Source organism: Borostomias antarcticus (assembly GCF_949987555.1).
Source record: "Borostomias antarcticus genome assembly, chromosome: 16".
Lineage (NCBI taxonomy): Eukaryota > Metazoa > Chordata > Actinopteri > Stomiiformes > Stomiidae > Borostomias > Borostomias antarcticus.
Window position 1 is genome coordinate 11,664,371 of NC_140249.1, and position 19,906 is coordinate 11,684,276.

General features: G+C 45.2%; 1 protein-coding gene across 1 annotated transcript in view; it reads right to left on the reverse strand.

Moving 5' to 3' along the window:
• The window catches only part of atr (ATR checkpoint kinase), a gene marked incomplete at its 5' end in the record, with an annotated part of 139,113 nt that overhangs the window by 107,691 nt on the left and 11,516 nt on the right, over positions 1 to 19,906 (reverse strand). The window contains one exon of the mRNA XM_084451303.1: positions 36 to 131. Coding sequence (XP_084307429.1) covers positions 36 to 131 — 96 coding nt within the window. The remainder of the gene's footprint in view (positions 1 to 35; positions 132 to 19,906) is intronic.

Below are 19,906 nucleotides of genomic sequence, written 5' to 3' on the forward strand. Positions count from 1 at the left end.
AGTGTGTGCGTGTGTGTGTGTGTGTGTGTGTGGACCTGTTGGTAGTGTTCTCCCAGGCGTAGCAGCAGCTCGTTGTGGAGTCCCTGGAAGTCCTGCCTCAGTAGAGAGCCCAGCTCGATCTCCGTCTCACTCTATGGGAGATGGACTGGGCTTATATAGCGCTTTCATCCAGAGCACTTTACAATGGCCTCTCATTCACCCGTTCACACACCAATGGCCTCTCATTCACCCGGTCACACACACATCCACACACCAATGGTGGCAGCTGCCATGCAAGGTGCCAGCCTGCTCATTGGGAGCAATTTGGAGCAACTTCGACATGTCGTCAGAAGGAGACGGGAATCGAACCACCAACCCCACGATCACTGGACAACCTGCTCTACCTCCTGAGCTACAGCCGCCCCATAAGTTGACATCGAAAACGCACATACACACACACACACACACAAACATGCACACGCACACAATATGAGAATCACAAAGTCATAATAATACAGAAAATTGGAAATGGACAGGGGAAAAAAGCAGAATTTACAGGGTGGGCTACACTGTAAAAAGTGAACATGGGCAGTCATTCATGTAAGGAGTGATTTCAATTTGAACTGACCCAATATAACTATGTTTCTGTCTTTTCTTTGGTTCAAGTATTGTTTTCACTTTTAGCCTTATTGGTTTAAAGTGCTTAACTGACTTTGAATCAAACAGCAAATTTCCACTCAGGCGCAAACGTTGCATGTCACGTGATTAGTGACGTAGCCAAAGTTCAAGTTCCATTTTTCAGCCATCTAACTTTCTCGCATGAAGAGGCAAGATACACCACGGGAGAGATGAGCAAAAGAAATCGGTAAAAAATATAACATGACTGTTGAATAGCTAATATGTTTACATTACATTTACACGCAGATGGGATTTTGATATGACTAATAACTGTTAAATGAACTTAACGTCATCATTTATCACACAACGTCGTCGATACTTTCTTAGCTAACGTTGGCTAGCTAACGTTAGACCGTTATTCTAGCTAGCTGATGTCTCTTCGTTGTCCGTGAATGCTACAGTCAGGGATGTTATTCACTTGATGATTATGTTCGCCACTCGTATGGTTCCTCGATGCATTTCTTGTGCCAGGTAACATTTGCTAATTAGTTAGTAATTTTAAGCCCACAACGTGTAACGTTAGGCCATTGTAAAAGGATTTAGCTAGTGCTAGCTAACGTTACCATCCGGGACTGTTTGCTATGGCATCGACATGCTGACAGGTTTGTTAACTTGGGGTTATAATTTTATATCATGTCGTTTTTGATGTATGTTACAGCAATGTTATTTATTAGGGCCCGAGCACTGGCGGTGCGAGGCCCTATTGAAACTCGAAGGATTATTATTCTTCTCCTTCTCCTTCTCCTTCTTCTCCTTCTTTACTCCAAACAAATGCCTTTTAGGCGGCCTGAACATCGATGAAAACGGATGAAACTTTGCAGATACGTCAGTCCCGGTGAAAAATTTGATAATTCATGGGTGACGGAACTGGGCGTGGCAAAACGGCTCAAGAGCGCCCCCTGGAAAATCTAAAATGGCGAGCCCCACCTTTCAGTTTGATGTAGGCGAACGAAATTCGGAGGGCATATGTAGTTCATCGAGACGCACTAAAATGTCTCTTGGAGCTATACCCAACATGCAACAGGAAGGCCGCCATTTTGCTTTTAATGTGCCATTTTGTCCTTGTTTTGACCATTTCCATGCCTCGTACTTCGACGAACTTCTCCTACAGATTTCATCCGATCAACTTCATATCGGGTCAGCTTCATCTTAAGACCTTTGTGATCAAAAGTTATCAAAAAAATTGAGTTTTCACCAAACACCTTTGCCGTGGCGCCCCGCCAAAGTTTGACATTTCGCCATAAAACACGAAGTCCTCATAACTCCTACATACATTATCCAATTTGTCCGATATATCTCACGCTTCATGACGGTTCTGTCCTGAACACATCTATGTGTCAGTATTGCGTCATACTTATAGCGCCACCTATTGGTGAAACAGGAAGTCCTCATAACTCCTCCATACATTATCCAATTTGTCCGATATATCTCACGCTTCATGACGGTTCTGTCCTGAACACATCTGTGTCAGTATTGCGTCATACTTATAGCGCCACCTATTGGTGAAACAGGAAGTCCTCATAACTCCTCCATACATTATCCAATTTCTCCGATATATCTCACGCTTCATGACGGTTCTGTCCTGAACACATCTATGTGTCAGTATTGCGTCATACTTATAGCGCCACCTATTGGTGAAACAGGAAGTCCTCATAACTCCTACATACATTATCCAATTTGGCCGATATATCTCACGCTTCATGACGGTTCTGTCCTGAACACATCTATGTGTCAGTATTGCGTCATACTTATAGCGCCACCTATTGGTGAAACAGGAAGTCCTCATAACTCCTGCATACATCATCCGATTTGCACCAAATTGCTGACGCTTCGTGAAGGTCACCTTCTGAACACATCTATGCGTCGGTATTGAGTCACACTTACAGCGCCACCTACTGGTGAAACAGGAAGTACTCATAACTCCTACATATGTTATCAGATTTACTCCAAATTGCTCGTGCTTGATGAAAGTCGCATCTTGAACACTTCTGTAAGTCAGTATTGCGTCATACCTACAGCGCCACCTACTGGTGAAACAGGAAGTCCTCATAACTCCTACATACATTATCCAATTTGTCCGATATATCTCACGCTTCATGACGGTTCTGTCCTGAACACATCTATGTTTCAGTATTGCGTCATACTTATAGCGCCACCTATTGGTGAAACAGGAAGTCCTCATAACTCCTCCAGACATTATCCAATTTGTCCGATATAGCTCACGCTTCATGACGGTTCTGTCCTGAACACATCTATGTGTCTGTATTGCGTCATACGTATAGCGCCACCTATTGGTGAAACAGGAAGTCCTCATAACTCCTGCATACATCATCCGATTTGCACCAAATTGCTGACGCTTCATGAAGGTGGCCTTCTGAACCCATCTATGTGTCGGTATTGAGTCACACTTACAGCGCCACCTACTGGTGAAGCAGGAAGTCCTCCTAACTCCTACATACGTTATCCGATTTACTCAACATTTCTCACGCTTCATCAAGGTACCGTCCTGAACACATCTATGCTTCGGTATTGAGTCAAGCCTAGAGCGCCACCTACTGGTGACAGGAAGTTTCTCTCAGTACTGCACACCGAAATAGCACAGCCTTTAACGGCGCAGCACCCCGACACGCGTGGGGTGCGAGGGCCCGCTCACTGCTGCTCGCAGCACTAGTTATTATTGCCATTCTTAAGGCCCCTGACCTCCGCACCACACAATGCATTTCTTGTGATAGCTAACTCATATTAGCTAGCCATTCGGCGTACACGTATAGGCTTGGTCTAGCACGTGCTAGCTAACGCCACCATAAATGTGCTTGCCGTTGCATTAAGGCAGGCTGGAAGTCGTGGGGGGGGGGGGGGGGTTAGACGGTGAATGTGTGGGAAAGACGGTGTTAACATGTGTTTCAATGGAAAACACTGGAGTCTTTTTTATGCATGTTACTTTGCTATTATTAATAAATGGCTCCCTTTCTTGTAGGCCTGCCTGAGGTGATTGCACATATGCACTGTCAAAAGCTGCACATTTTAAGGGGTAAGTGGTTTTTCTTGATTTATAGTTTAGTATCAGGTGTAAGGTTATGTTCATAATTATTATAAGAAAAGTTATTCTTGCTTCATCACCTGTGATGGGGAGTTTCATTTTATGCAACTGAATCCAAAGGGGAATTCGAGGTGTCAAAGCAAATGTGTGTGCTATGGCATGGCATGTAGTAGAATACATGGGACGTCTTATATATCATTCAAAATATGGTAATATTCTGTGTGTTATGAAAGAAAAATATACATTTCAAATAGTCCTCAATTTGCCAAATTTTGTAAATGTGGTGTCTGGTGGCCTTACTGCGCAGTATTCATTAGCAGACAGCACCGTTTGAAGTGATTGGTGACTCATTCTTGGATTTAAAATCAACTGTTTGGTTCAGAATGAATGAACTACTGCAATCACCGCTTATTGCCAAAAGGTGGCGCCAAAGACAATGAAACTGAAATACTTGATTACCAGTTCAAATAAAACTTGCCTAATAACAATTGCAGAATTGTATCACAATATTATATAATCATGAGGACTCCACAGAAAGACTATATTTTGTAATATATATTTATGAATTGTGTTTTCTATATCACCCCATACCAACAATCCAAATGTAATTTCGGTCTTTTATGCCCCACCCCTCTCCCCCTCTACAGTAATCAACTGAATGTGGAAATGTAAAGACTGTGGTGTCACTAAATAACGAAGATCAGAACTTCTAAAGCATTACAAACTTCAGCATAGGCATGTTGGACGCTGCCATGCTTACCCTTGCACATATTCAACCTGTCCTTGTTCTTTTACTTCTTGGAATGCCCTTAAGAGCCATTTGTCAAGAAGCCACCCTCGACTGAACCCACAAAAAGATCAGCTGACAACTTTGAGATGCTGACAACTTTGAGATGCCTTTTGTGTGAATACAAGCAAATGTCAACTGTTAAAGACTATGTGCAGCACTTCGGGCAGCATCTGAAAAGCCACGAGACTGTTAACTGTATTTTTCAAAGTTGCTCGTACAAAACTAATGGTTATGGATCATTCAGGACTCATAGGTCCAGAAATCACAGGTCATCCTCTGTAAGCGATTTAAAGCCTGGAATTGCTGTGAGGGTACAACCAATCCACCATTCCTCTGAAGACAGTAATTCCGATGAATCACATGAGGATATTTCAGAGGATGAACTAACTACTTCTGTCCACGGCAAACACGATGCTGAATACTTGTCCAATACGATAGAGCGCAAAATTGCTTCAGTGTTATTGAAATTAGAGCATGTTTTCCTGGTCCCTAGTGTGGCTATTGATGACCTTTTGCAGGAGCTGCACTATTTGATCAGCATAGTTTCTGTCCCTGTCACCTATAACACTATAATCCAGTTACTGCAGGAACGTAATTGCCAAGTTGACATGGCAGGAGTTGGCCTCTGTGCTGTGTAAGTCAAATCCCATTCAAACTGCAGTTGGAGATAAAGGTCCCCTTTCTACATCTTGGAAACGAAAGGCATACTACAAAAATAATTTCAGTGTTGTAGAACCCTTGGAGTATGTGCTTGACAGAAAGAATAGAATGTCATTCCAGTACTGTATGTTCCAATACTCAAGTCATTGCAGCAGATTCTTAGTTGCCAGCCAATACTAGATAAATCCATACATTTGAAATCTTGTCATAGAGGGGGTGATGGACTGAAATATACATGCTTTTTTGATTCACTCAACTTTCAGCAGAATGTATTGCTCTCTAATGAGACTGCTATTTCATTGATATTGTATGTGGACGAATTTGAGATTTGTAACCCCCTTGGCACGTCCAGGAAAACACATAAGATCTTGGGTGTTTATTGGATATTAGGTAATTTACCTCCAGGGTCCCACTCATCCCTGTCTGCCATACATTTAGCTGCTTTGATCAACAGCAATGATGTCAAGCATTATGGATATGAAAAAGTGCTGGAACCTCTGGTAGATGATCTTGTCACGTTGGAGCAACATGGAGTTTTCATCTCTAAGCTGGGGAAGACGATAAAGGGCACTGTTCAGTGTATTGTTGCTGATAATCTTGGTGCACATAGCATTGCAGGATTCGTGGAGAATTTCTCAGGGACATATGTGTGTAGATTCTGTACAGCAGAGAGTCAAGAATTTCAGACTTAAGAAGTTAGATCAGGAGCATTTTGTCTGAGAACCGAGGGAATTCATGCTGCTCATCTGAAGGCTACCAGAGAAAAAGAAGTGCCCCATTTTGGTGTGAAAGGGGGTTGTTTGTTATAACATAGATTATCATACTTTAATGTGACAACAGGTTTTCCCCCTGACATAGTGCACGATCTCTTTGAGGGAATTGTCCCTGTTGAGATAGCAATGTGTTTGGCTGTCTTTGTAAGTAAAAAATATTTTACATTGGGCAACTTGAACAAAGCAATACAAACTTTTCCTTTTAAATGGAGTGACAAAACAAATCGTCCCTATCCTGTACCACTCGCATATTCAACAAAGAAAATGATCGGTGGGAATGCACACGAAAACTGGAGCCTAGTGAGATTTTTACCTCTTTTGATTGGAGACAAGGTGCCTGCTAATGATCTTGCCTGGCTAGTCCTGAATGATTTGAAAGACATTGTAGACCTTGTTGTCACACCTTTTCACACCAAAGAATCTATAGCTTATTTGGATAGTAAAATATCTGAACACAGGCTGAGATTGCAAGAGGTTTTCCCTGACCGAAGAATTCTTCCCAAACACCACTATTTGGAGCATTATCCACAGCTCATTGAGCAGTTTGGTCCCCTGGTTGCACTATGGACGATGCGTTTTGAGGCAAAACACAGCTTCTTTAAAAGGGTTGTGCGTCGCACAAACTGCTTCAAAAATGTGCTCTTATCATTGTCACAGAGGCATCAATTTCACATGGCACATCAGCTGCACCTGTACAGCTTCCCCACACCAACTCTGGATGTTAAAAATGTTTCCTCCATTCCCATCGATGTTCTGAATGAGGAAATATCACATGCTGTGAGACAGAAGCACCCAAACCTGGATCTTTTGTGTATGGCAAAAGATGTGACTTATGAAGGCTTTAACTACAAGAATGGCATGATCATTTCACATGGGGAGCTTGCAGGTCTGCCAGAGTTTTGTGAGATCATTCAGATGATTGTTCTCCAAGAGAAGCCACTTTTTGTGTCAGACGGCTTGATGCGTGGTACACTGAACATTACAGAGCCTATATCCTGACATCATCTGCTAGGGGAATTCAACTGCTTGAACACCATAGTCTTACAGACCCATATCCACTGGCTGACTACACGATTCGAGGGAGGCGCCTTGTGGTTCCAAAAAGATATATACACGTCTAAGGTTATGACCAATTTTATTATAACCAGGTTTATGATTAAAAATGTGAGATTAAACAGTGGAAATTACTCTGAACTCAATTTATTTGATTACTGGCATTACTGCATACATGATCTTAAATAGGCTTTTCATTACTTAATTTTATTCTCTTTCTCTCTCCTGCAGAATTTCACTCGTAGCTCCAAGACAGCAACTTCAACTGTGACCTTTTATCAGCCTTCTGAAGGTAGGGTCTTGGTATATACAAATATGTTCTGTATATACTGCTACTACAGAAAGCCAGTCTGACTTGAAGTAATCTTATTCTCTCTCCGTTCCTGCCACCCCTCCCTCTCTCTCCCTCCATCCCTCCTTATCCTCCTCCCTTTCCTCCAGAATTTCACTCCAAGCTCAATAAGTTAGCAACTTCCTTCTGTGACCATAAGTCAGCTTTCTGAAGGTAAATATATATTGTATATACTGCTTCTACAGAAAGCCAGTCTGACATGAAGTAATCTTATTCTCTTTCTCTCTCTCTCCTGCAGAATTTCACTCAGCTCCAAGACGGCAACTTCAACTGTGACCTTTTATCAGCATTCTGAAGGTAGGGTCTTGGTATAGAAAAATATGTTCTGTATATACTGCTACTACAGAAAGCCAGTAATCTTATTCTCTCTCCATTCCTGTCCTCTCTCTTTCTCCCTCCTCTCTTTTCTCCAGAATTTCACTCCAAGCTCAATACGTTAGCAACTTCCCTCTGCAACCTTTTATTTTGTCAGCCACTTTCTGCAGGTAGATATACAGTATATAATAATGGTATATATTGTTAATACACAAAGCCAGTCTGACTTGAACTATTCTTATTCTCTCTCTTTCGCTCTCTAACTCACTCAGACTCAAGAGCATGGCTGGAAAGAAGTCTGCAAAGCTGTTGGTTTTTCTGAGTGTAGACGACAAAAGAAAATTGTTGCTGGCAAATGGGATTCCGGAATCAGTGGAGGAGCTTGTTGATGATGTGAGGAGAGCTTGTGGATTGACTGGGAACTTCAGGATCCAGTACCAGGACAAAGATTTTGGTGATACATTTGTAAATTTGACATCTACTGGAGAACTTCAGGATCTTGGCACCATCAAGGTAATCCCTTTGCCTGATGAAGACACAGCTCCTGCACAGACAGCTGTTCATGTCAGCCTCAGTGGTGATGATGCCTTTTCCATTTCTGGTGAAACTGATGACACAGTACTCCTCACCTCAACGTCTTCTAGTCCTTCTTCAAGGACCCAACAGTGGCCTAAAGAGTTTCCCATTCCAAGCTTTTCATATGACACTGAAGTCCAGTTAGATAGAGGAAATGCCGCTTTCAAGGCAAACGGAACAAGGTTGAAAGTCAGTCCTAGGATGAAGTCAGACATTCTGGAAAAGGTGTCTGATGAGATCTACAAGTATAAAGCTTACCCAAAAAGCTTAGACTTCTGTGAGGTTTCAGAGGCACTGATCAAGAAGCACCCCTGCTTGGCAGAGCCGGGGTCTTGGAATGGCTGCTATGGGTGGACACAGAGACTTAAAACCAGGAAGGGAAACCTCCGTACCCAACTGAAGGGACTTGGATGCCCTGAGCTTGCTGTCAATGCTCTAAAGACCAAAGCTGCAGATGACGCCCATCCAGCAAAAAATGTCAAGCGACCTAAACGTGGTGAGGCCAACCATGTGCCGTCCTATCCAGCTGGCGAGACGGCAGACAATCTTGAGCTGGAGCGGCAGGTACTTTTGAAGGAGGTGAAGAAACGGAACAACGGGAGGATTATCCGAGAAAAAATGGCCGAGACATTTGCCCTTCGTAGACAAGAAATAGTGGAAAAGCAGGCCAGGGTGGAAGAGCTCCAGGAGCGATGGCCATTGATGTTTCAAGTAGAAGAGGTATGAGTTGAATCACTGTCATATTTTACTACTATATTTTTGTTAGTATGTTGTGCTCTTGTTTTGCTGTGAAATTACATCCCTGAAAGTCATTTAAGCATTTACAGACAATAGACATTAGACACCAGAACAGGATCACTGGTCACTATTCAGTAGTCAAAGCTTCAAAGTATTCCTGTGCGAGAATCTGACAGAATCTAGAATCATCTCTCAGCACTATCCAGTAAGGCAAACAACGCTTTATATTTTCCTGCTTTTTTTGTTCTATGCCAGTCATATGCATTAACATGTAATGTGTTGTCTGATTTGTATATTTCAGATCAATGCTGAATTCCTACGGATCACAACGGTACCTCTACAAGCAAGATTCTTGTCCAGTTTGGATAAACAGAGCAGTCAGCTTCTCCAGGTCATTAGGAGCAAAGGAGGAGCAGTCCGTGAGAAAACCAGTGACATCCTTAAACCTTTGGATAAGGTATGAAATGCATATGTATTCAATTTCTGATTTCCTTATCAGTTCAGTTCTGTCGGTCAGTGAGTTCAAAGCTGATACATTTATTATCTTTTGATGTGTCTCTTGCTACAGAGTGTGGACTTGAACATCAGAAGAGAGTGCCTCCTGAAGTCCCTTGTGATATACCTGGGTGAAGATGCGAGCAACCTGATCAAAGAATACCAGGTTAGTCAGCAAATCATGGCAATGCACTGAGATCAGGCTCTTTTTTCTGTTAGATGCAACGGTTGGCCCTGGGCGTTTGATCAGACTAATAACTATCCAGGAGAATAGCACTGTGTCTTTCCTTTTTCTTGCTGTCTTTCTCTCAATTCAATGTACTTTATTGACATGCCAGTATATAAACAATATTGCCAAAGCATGTAACAAACGAATCCGCAATTAACCAGCATTCCAAAAAGTTATTCTCATGCCCTTCCATATATCGTGCTCATTTGCCTCCACTGTCCACTTGGCTATCAGTGTGTCTGTTGAGGAAAAATAAACCAGCAAACTTCTCATATTGATATATTCTTAATATTTGTCATACAACTGCCACCCCCGGGGACAATAAACTAAACTAACTTAATGGTCAGATTTCAGGTCGTCCAAAAGGAAGAGGCGGAGACAGAACTTGAACACGCCACCATGGCCATCTTTGTCTTCCGGGATGGTGATGCTCTCTCCCCTCCAGAAGACATTGGCATTGTCATCGACGGTGTGGAGGTACTAAATGAGTTGTCCTCAGTTGCATCGACCTGTGCCATGCTATTTGGCCTGATTTATACACTCAACTTGAGCTATCCAGCCAAACTCAAATATGCCTTTGAGACCTTTCAAAAAATCATAATGGATATTGAAAGTAGGCAAATGTCACGAAGGGTACAGAATCTATGTGTTAAGCTGCAGGAGTGAGTGAATATCGAGCTTCCTTTGTGGGAAAATGTGAACTATAGCTAAAACTGTTACATTGCTAGTTATCCTGAGCCTTAGTAATCACCCTGCCCATGTGAGAATATAGCTGGGTATCTGTAGGTTAAATGCTCACTTTGAACATATTAGTTATCCTGATCCTTAGCAATCATCACAGCAGACATAAATGTTGATGGAACCGTTGCCTATGTGTAGCACGGAGAGAATACCTGTGTATCTGTTTAAAATGCTCACTTTGAAGATAGACATTTTACTTGAACATTTTTGGCTAATGTAAAATGTCTTAAATGCAAAGAGAAAACATTGGTGTTATTCAAGTTCTTATACTTGCCAGGGTCAGATTTTTTTAATTTTATTATTGTGGCCATGTTTCTTGGTTTTAAAATGGACCATGCGTTTCTTGGGATTTAAATGGCACTAGTTTTAAAAAGGAGACTAGACTTTTGCCTTGTTAGATGCTGATGTGTTTTATGGTTATTTCATGCATGTATGTTGGTGGGCATTCACATTGAGTCTGGTGTTCGTTGATCAGTGGAGGGCAGTGCGGCTGTGTGGGGATGTCAATACTTTGCCTGTTTTACGAGAGAGAGTTCTGATTTTGAATCCACCCAGCACAAGCTGTCCCTCGCTCTAAATGTGTGCACACAGGGATACAGCTGCTGGTCAGGTAGCTAATATCCTGTCAGAGATTTTGTATGTACGGATGTATGAATGCGTGTGTCTGTGTGGGCAAGTGGTTGTGTGTGTGTCTGGGTAGGTGGTAGTATGTGTGTGTATGTGTAGCTGCTTGTGTGTGTTAGTAGATGCTTGTGTGTGTGTGTGTGCATGTATGTGTGTAGGTGGTTGGATGTGTTTGTTAGGTGGTTGTGCGTCTGAGTGAAGGTGGTTGTGCGTCTGATTGAGTGTGTCTGTGTTGGTAGGTGGTTGTGTGTGTCTGTGAGTAGGTGGTGCATGTCTGTGAGTAGGTGGTTGTGTGTGTCTGAGTAGGTGGTGCATGTCTGTGAGTAGGTGGTTGTGTGTGTGTGTCTGAGTAGGTGGTGCATGTCTGTGTGAGTAGGTGGTTGTGTGTGTGTGTGTCTGCGAGTAGGTGGTGCATGTCTGTGAGTAGGTGGTTGTGTGTGTCTGTGAGTAGGTGGTGCATGTCTGTGAGTAGGTGGTTGTGTGTGTGTGTCTGTGGGTGGTGCATGTCTATGTGAGTAGGTGGTTGTGTGTGTGTGTGTGTGTGTGTCTGTGAGTGAGTAGGTGGTGCATGTATGTGTGTGAGTTGGTGGTTGTGTGTGTCTGTGTGAGCAGGGGGTTGTGTGCGTGTGCTAAATGCATGCAGCCTAAACGCACTACCACCTAATAAATGAAGGGAGCGCTGGACCCAATGTGAATCCAGCCTTACTGCCACCAATTGTCTCTCAAAATCTGTTCTGAGGGATGAGGAACCTTTTGTTGGATCAATGTTTTTTAGGCTTTAAAAAGTATTTAATTTCACATTTAAAAATTATTTAATTTTACATTTACATGTTTTTTTTATAAATAAGTCTTATTTTTTTAATGCATAGATCTTTATATTTTATTTAAAGAACAGCCTAGCTCACCTCAAAACCATTTGTAAAGGTTTGAATACCTCAATGTGATTTTAATTGAATAAAATAAATGTTATAAATGTAACTGTCTTTTCAGAATTTCAACCAACTTGATTTTTCAATTTGGAAGAAAGTAACTCGATTACTTGTAACAGGTTGACGCAATTTCATAAATTTTTATGAAAGGGAAAAAATACATTACATTCATACAGCATATTACTTTGTAGTGGTGTAAGATTTTGGCTCAAGCCAGGGTAAAAATATGTTTATGCAAAAGTGTAAAAAAAAGAAGTTGTAAGTAGAAATTATGATTTCATTATATTTGAAAAATTTCATTGGTTTTAATTATTTTTTTGATTTAACATTAGTAAATTATTTCCTAAACAACCAAAAGGAAGAGAGACCCGGCCCGGAGGAAGCCCGGAGACTTAGTCTGGAGCCAGGCCCAGACGGAGGGCCGCCTGCGAGCGCCTGGTGGCCGGGCCCAGCCCGAATAAGCAACGTGGAAGCACCATCTCCTCCTCCATCGTCCCGTGGACCCACCACCCGCAGGAGGAATTGTCGGGGTCGGGTGCGCTGCCAACTAGGTGGCGGTGAAGGCGGGGGACACCGAGGGACCGGACCTGGGCGGCAAAGGCTGGCTCTGGGGACATGGAACGTGACCTCGCTGGGGGGAAGGAGCCGGAGCTTGTGAGGGAGGTGGAGCGATACCAATTACACCTGGTGGGGCTAACCTCCACGCACAGCACCGGCACCGGAACCAAACTCCTGGATAGGGGTTGGACCCTGTTCTTCTCCGGAGTTGCTCACGGTATGAGGCGTAAGTCCCCCAGCTGAGCGCCTCTGTGCTGGAGTTCACCCTAGTGGACGAGAGGGTCGCCTCCCTGCGCCTTAGGACTGTGGGGGGGGGGGACTCTGACTGTGGTTTGTGCTTATGCACCGAACAGCAGTTCAGAGTACTCGGCCTTCCTGCAGACCCTGAGTGGAGTCCTTTTGGGGGCTCCTGCAGGGGACTCCACTGTACTACTGGGGGACTTCAATGCACACGTAGGCAATGATGGAGAAACTTGGAGGGGCGTGATTGGGAGGCATGGCCACCACGATCTGAACCCGAGTGGTGTTTTGTTGTTGGACTTCTGTGCTAGTCACGGTTTGTCCATAACAAACACCATGTTCGAACACAAGGATGCCCACAAGTACACCTGGCATCAGAACACCTTAGGCCTAAGGTCGATGATCGATTTCGTTATCGTATCATCTGATCTGAGGCCATGTGTTTTGGACACTCGGGTAAAGAGAGGGGCAGAGCTGTCCACTGATCACCATCTGGTGGTGAGCTGGTTTCGATAGCGGGGGAAGCTTCTGGACAGACCTGGAAAACCCAAGCGTGTAGTGAGGGTGAACTGGGAACGTCTGGAGGAAGAGCCTGTCCGGAGAGATCTCAATTGCCACCTCCGGCGGAGCTTCTCAGGCATCCCTGTGGAGGTTGGGGACATCGAGCATGAGTGGTCGGTGTTCAAAGCCTCCATTGCTGAAGCTGCGGCTGGGAGCTGTGGCCTGAGGGCCATAGGTACCTCAAGGGGCGGTAACCCTCGGACACCGTGGTGGACAGCGGTGGTCAGGGAAGCCGTCCGACTGAAGAAGGAGGCCTTCCGGGATATGTTAGCCCGGGAGACCCCAGAAGCAGTTGCAGGGTATCGACTGGCCCGGAGGGCTGCGGCTTCGGCCGTGACCAAGGCAAAGCAGCGGGTGTGGGAGGAGTTCGGAGAAACCATGGAGAAGGACTTTCGGTCGGCACCAAAGTGTTTCTGGAAGACCAGCAGACACCTCAGGAAGGGAAAGCGGGGGACCATCCAAGCTGTTTACAGCAAGGAGGGGACACTGCTGACCTCAACTGAGGAGGTTGTTGAGCGTTGGAAGGAGCACTTTGAGGAACTCCTGAACCCGACTAATCCACCCTCTACGATCGAGGCAGAGCCGGAAGATGATGGTGGGTCGTCAATTTCCTTGGAGGAGGTCACTGAGGTAGTCAAACAACTCCACAGTGGCAGAGCCCCAGGGACTGATGAGATCCGTCCAGAAATGCTGAAGGCGCTGGGTGTAGAGGGGCTGTCTTGGTTGACACGCCTCTGTAACATTGCGTGGAAGTCTGGGTCAGTGCCGAAGGAGTGGCAGACTGGGGTGGTGGTCCCAATATTAAAAAAAGGGGACCAGAGGGTGTGTGCGAATTATAGAGGCATCACATTACTCAGCTTCCCAGGGAAAGTTTACTCCAAGGTGCTGGAAAGGAGGGTCCGGCCGATAGTCGAACCTCAGATCGAAGAGGAACAATGCGGATTTCGTCCCGGTCGTGGAACTACCGACCAGCTCTTCACTCTCGCAAGGATCTTGGAGGGGGCTTGGGAGTTTGCCCAACCTGTCTACATGTGTTTTGTGGACTTGGAGAAGGCTTACGACCGGGTCCCTCGAGAGGTCTTGTGGAGGGTTATGCGGGAGTATGGGGTGAGGGGGTCCCTACTTAGGGCCATCCAATCCCTGTACACCCAGAGCGAGAGCTGTGTCCGGGTCCTCGGCAGTAAGTCGTCTTCCTTTCCGGTGGGGGTTGGCCTCCGCCAGGGCTGCGCTTTGTCACCAATCCTGTTTGTGATTTTCATGGACAGGATATCGAGGCGTAGCTGTGGGGAGGTGGGTTTGCAGTTCGGTGAGCTGGGGATCACTTCGCTGCTTTTTGCAGATGATGTGGTCCTGATGGCATCAACTGCCTGCGACCTCCAGCACTCTCTGGATAGGTTCGCAACTGAGTGTGAAGCGGCTGGGATGAGAATAAGCACTTCTAAATCTGAGGCCATGGTTCTCAGCAGGAAACCGGTGGCCTGTCCGCTCCGAGTAGGAAATTAGTCCTTACCCCAAGTGAAGGAGTTCAAGTATCTGGGGGTCTTGTTCACGAGTGAGGGAACCATGGAGAGGGAGTTTGGCCGGAGAATCGGAGCAGCTGGTGCGGTTCTGCAGTCGCTTTACCGCACTGTTGTGACGAAAAGAGAGCTGAGCCAAAAGGCAAAGCTCTCGATCTACCGGTCTATCTTTATCCCCACCCTCACCTATGGTCATGAAGGATGGGTCCTGACCGAAAGAACGAGATCACGGATACAAGCGGCCGAAATGAGTTTTCTCCGGAGGGTGGCTGGGGTCTCCCTGAGAGATCGGGTGAGAAGTTCAGTCATCCGGGAGAGACTCGGAGTAGAGCCGCTGCTCCTTTGCGTCGAAAGGAGCCAGTTGAGGTGGTTCGGGCATCTAGTGAGGATGACTCCTGGGCGCCTCCCTAGGGAGGTGTTCCACGCGTGTCCGGCTGGGAGGAGGCCGCGGGGTAGACCCAGGACTAGGTGGCGGGACTACATCTCCGCACTGGCCTGTGAGCGGCTAAAGATTCCCCAGGTAGAGCTGGTTGATGCTGCTAGAGAAAGGGATGTCTGGGGCCCCCTGCTGGAGCTGCTGCCTCTGAGACCCGACCCCGGATAAGCGGATGAAGATGGATGGATGGAATTATTTCATTTGTTCAAACTTACTTTTTTAATTTGGGAAAAACTAAAAATTTGCTGTAACAAGTTGAAATTATGATTTCAATATATTTGAAAACTTTCATTGGTTTTAATCATTTTTTAAAAAAATTTAACATTACTACACATATTTGCTTTGTTCAAACGGATTTTTTTAACTTGAGAAAAACTAAAAAAATTAGGTGTAACAAGTTGACGCAATTTTTTTAATTTGATCCAAAGTATCATTTTTTTCAGTGTAGTCAGGTGTGTGTGTGTGTGTGGAGGTTTGTGCTACCTGGAGATAGTGTGGTCAGGTGTGTGTGTGTGTGTGTGTAGAGGTTTGTGCTACCTGGAGATAGTGTGGTCAGGTGTGTGTGTGTGTGGAGGTTTGTGCTACCTGGAGATAGTGTGGTCAGGTAGGTGTGTGTGTGTGTGTGTGTGTGTGTGTGTGTGTGTGTGTGTGTGTGTGTGTGTGGGGAGGTTTGTGCTACCTGGAGATAGTGTGGTCAGGTCTGTGTGTGTGTGTGTGTGTGTGGAGGTTTGTGCTACCTGGAGATAGTGTGGTCAGGTGTGTGTGTGTGTTGTTGTGGAATTTACATCCAAACACCTTAAACCTTTGTTCTCTCTCTCCTTTTGTAATTCATCACCTCCCCCAAATATTCACATAGCTGTGCTAACATACAAAATGGCTTCCAGGAGGCCATCTGTCTACAACAGAATAACCATCCTTTGTCATCCTTTGTCCCCAATTGCCGCCTTTTTCTCATGTCACATGTCTGTACTCTTGGCCACGCCTGCCATTTCATATGACGTACAATGGAGTAGCCAATCACATCCTGGAAGCACCGTACCTTTGTTTTGATTGCATATAAGGCACAGCAAAACCCATAATCGGGACTTCGCTGGATACCACCCTTGTTGCGTTGTTCAGGAAGTCCTTACGCTCGTATGTTTTCACAATAAACCAGACTTAACCTTTTGAGCGAATCTTGGTAAATCCTTTTTTGACTAGATCAGTTAAATTTCTATTACAGTTGGCGACGCGGATGTAAAGGGAGGACTACCTGTGTGTGGCTTCGGGATTCCAGTGGATGAACTGGTCGGCAGACGTGTCGGTCCATAATAGTGGGCTTGGAAAGTCAATCTTCTCTCTTGCGCCAGAGCGCACGCCGAGATTATTTCCTCAGTTCTTCCACTGGCTTCTTGAACTCACAGGTACGTTTAAACGAACCCTCTTATGGTTCTGAGTTGTATTTGCCTTGTTTTAGTTTCGGATTGTGTTGGTCTGGCGTGTTCTGAAAACAAACCCCCGGGGTGGGTTTAGTAACTATCTAAGGAGTTGTGAACAACAGTAGATATATTATATTGTATTGTTCTTTGACTTCGTCCTTGTTTCGTTACTAGGGTATATGCCTTTCAGAAGAAGTGTGAGTTTGGTCTCGTGATTTGTTCCCCTGCAGTTGATGTACAATTTAGGTTGTTTATCGGTTGCAGCTTAGAACGGTTTTGAGTTAATACGCCAAAGTTGGCACAGAACGGGCTTCCCTTTGGCCGGTCGCGGGTGGAATTAAAACCGCAGAGCCGTTGTATGTTTTCTCAACGAAGGTAGCTACGGGGAGTGGCTTGGTAGTGTCCGGTCCGCGTTTTTCTGGGAGAAACGTTTGTCCCTTTTATCCCGGGTGGTTGGGTAGCTTCCAACCAAGAGGGCTGGGGGTCAGCCGAGTGTTGTAACGTGGGCCTGTGTTCGTCCTGTGTTCGTCCCCTTTGTTCGTCTTTTGTGTTCTGTGTCCCTGCACGGGGTTGTTCGTTTTGTTGTTTACTGTTTGAGCTTCGGCTCTTGCCTTGTATTGTTTGTTAAGCGCGCCTTTTATCCAGGTAAAGTATTGTAAGTATTTTGTACACTGTTTCGACTGTTAAATCCTAACTGCTAGAATCTAGTAGCTGGTCGCCTGGGAAACGCAGGAAAACACCACTCCGCTCTCCCGTGAACCGCCATCGAGCCAGAGGGAGAACAAAGGACCAGTTGCTGGGTGAGTTAGCCTACTTAGCGGTTTAATGTGTCTTTGTTTCTTTTGAAATTGTATTCCTTTGTTTATTTCCCGCCTGTTTTAACTATATTTTCTTTTCACCGTTAGTTTTGAATTATAGGCTGTAGGGTATTTGTGTTAATTATGAATACCAATACTAGTTCGCTGTCTGGCCCAGCTAAGATTGTTGCGCAAAGGTTTTGGGAACAGCTAGAATCAGTTTTCGCCGCACACAGTGGCATGGACAAAGCGAACGCCGATTATAAAAAGATTTTGAAACAACAATTGATGAATAACTCTCTCCTCTTTGTCCGACCAAGTTAGGTTGATGTGCCACACCTGGGAATCGACTTCTCTCGAAGAAGTTGTTGACCATTTCCGCTATGCGGAGCGTCTTCGTGATCACATTGAAAAGAGGGAGTTGAAAGAAATGAAGCTAGGTGCAGCCAGATTACAAGCTGCTCAGTTAAGACAGCTGGAAGACAGGAATGAGGAGGATGCATGTTTTCATTGTGGTGAACCGGATCACTGGATTAGAGAATGTCACAGCTACCGCAGGCAAATTGAAAGGGAGAAATCTTGCAACCTGGGATTCGGCGCCACCTGCTGGAGTGAACAACCCACAATAGTCATGACTAGGCCAGGAGGGACCGTCAGATAGAACAGCTGTGCAAGATGAACAGAAGGTTCATATTTGTCAGTGTCTTAATCTGCATGCAGCATCTCCTAACCCAATTATATATTTTTAAATGGTTATGTTAAATATCTCATGTTTTTAGTTTGAGGCACATTCATCGGGCCTGAGTGTTTTTCTGAGTGTTTTTACAGACAACTGTCGTTCCGGGAGTGATGGGTGAATGCCGAACCAGGAGACGGGCACAGGACCGGAGGTGGAGAAGGAGGTTACCGGCCTGCTTCTCTACAGATGGGCGACCTGTGGTTCGTGGGATGCAGGGCCAACGCCATGTCACCGACTCACCGTGAGCGACAGATAAGTATGACATAGGGAAGAGACCATTTTGTCCGAAGCGTACCCAATACTCTGTACTCAAATGCAGAAGAGGGAAGTTTTAGATATACAATATTTAATAATTAGCTATACAAATGAAGCTTTGATTGATTTTTTTATTAATTGATAATTTATGTTTTCTTAATTGTAAATGAAGCCAGTTCATTTTAGTGTCATTTTATTTGAGTGATGCATTTTTTTCCCCCATCTCTGTTTTATCCTGACTTCAGTGAATTTGTTTCTACCCTTAGGGGATTAGGGAGGGGGAGTGGGCACCCCTGGACCTAGCCCCCAACAGACGGGAGCGGGACCGCAAGGTCCCAAAAGGGCACGTTAAATGGTAGTATAGTGCTGGGGAGACGACTGAAGGCCCCCGTGTCAGATGAAGTATGAATTAACATACTGCTCTGGTACCGTCTAGTCAGCACTGTGTCGCCGTTAAGGGGTTGGCACTGTGTGGTACGTGGACGACAGTCCACACCTAAGCAGAGGGGCGTAAGAGACGACCTCTGTGAATAGGCAAGGCTGGTGAAAACGGTCAAAGTTCTAATATCCATAGCACAAGTGGAATTAGGATCAGACCATCGGTTCTGAGCTGGGTGACTAACAATCACTACGGTGTCCGGGATCGCTATCGACTGGGTCACCGGCCGGTCGGGTCGCATAGGGCAGTAAGACCACAAGATGGCCGCCGCGCTCGGCTCAATGTACAGTCAGGCCACTACAAGCCAAAAGCGAATGCGTAAGAAGGCGAGTAGTGCTTCTGTGATCGGTGGGCTTTGAAAAGAAGACACCGGGAAGCAGAAGGCTGAGCTCTCTTTCCAGGGGAGCCTGGCTTGCGGCCTCGGACGGAACGGGGTCTAGCCCGGGATTGCGCCCTGGATGGGAGGTCCGAAAGACTCAAGCGGTTATTTTGTTGAGACGAGAATGTGTTTATTTTATTTTATTTCATAAAATCGCGAGAGAAATTCTAGAGCCAAATCCAATTGCCTTGATCATGAATGGGGACTGGGCGTGTTAAAGTCATTCTTACACTGCCCCTGATGTCACTGTAGGCTACTGCAGAGCCTAGATCCCTGCTACTGTCCGATTCGGTAAATGGACAAAAGCTAGATTCCCCACTGACAAACTACATAGACTGACGAGCCCGACTGGCTCTAATGACACTTGAACAGACACCCTGTTTAAGTTTTCCTGACTGAATAACACAATTTTTCCCCCAAAGCAGGAGCTTGCACTTAACCATGTTTCTGAGTATCTTCATCAGACTGCTGATAACCGTTCCTGACCAAAGAGGGGAACAGGGAGACCAGACCAGAGGACTCTCCTTTTGCTCTTCTGTTTTGTCTCTGTTTGTCTCTCTCATCTGTGGATTCACAGGTCTCTCCTCCCATGTCT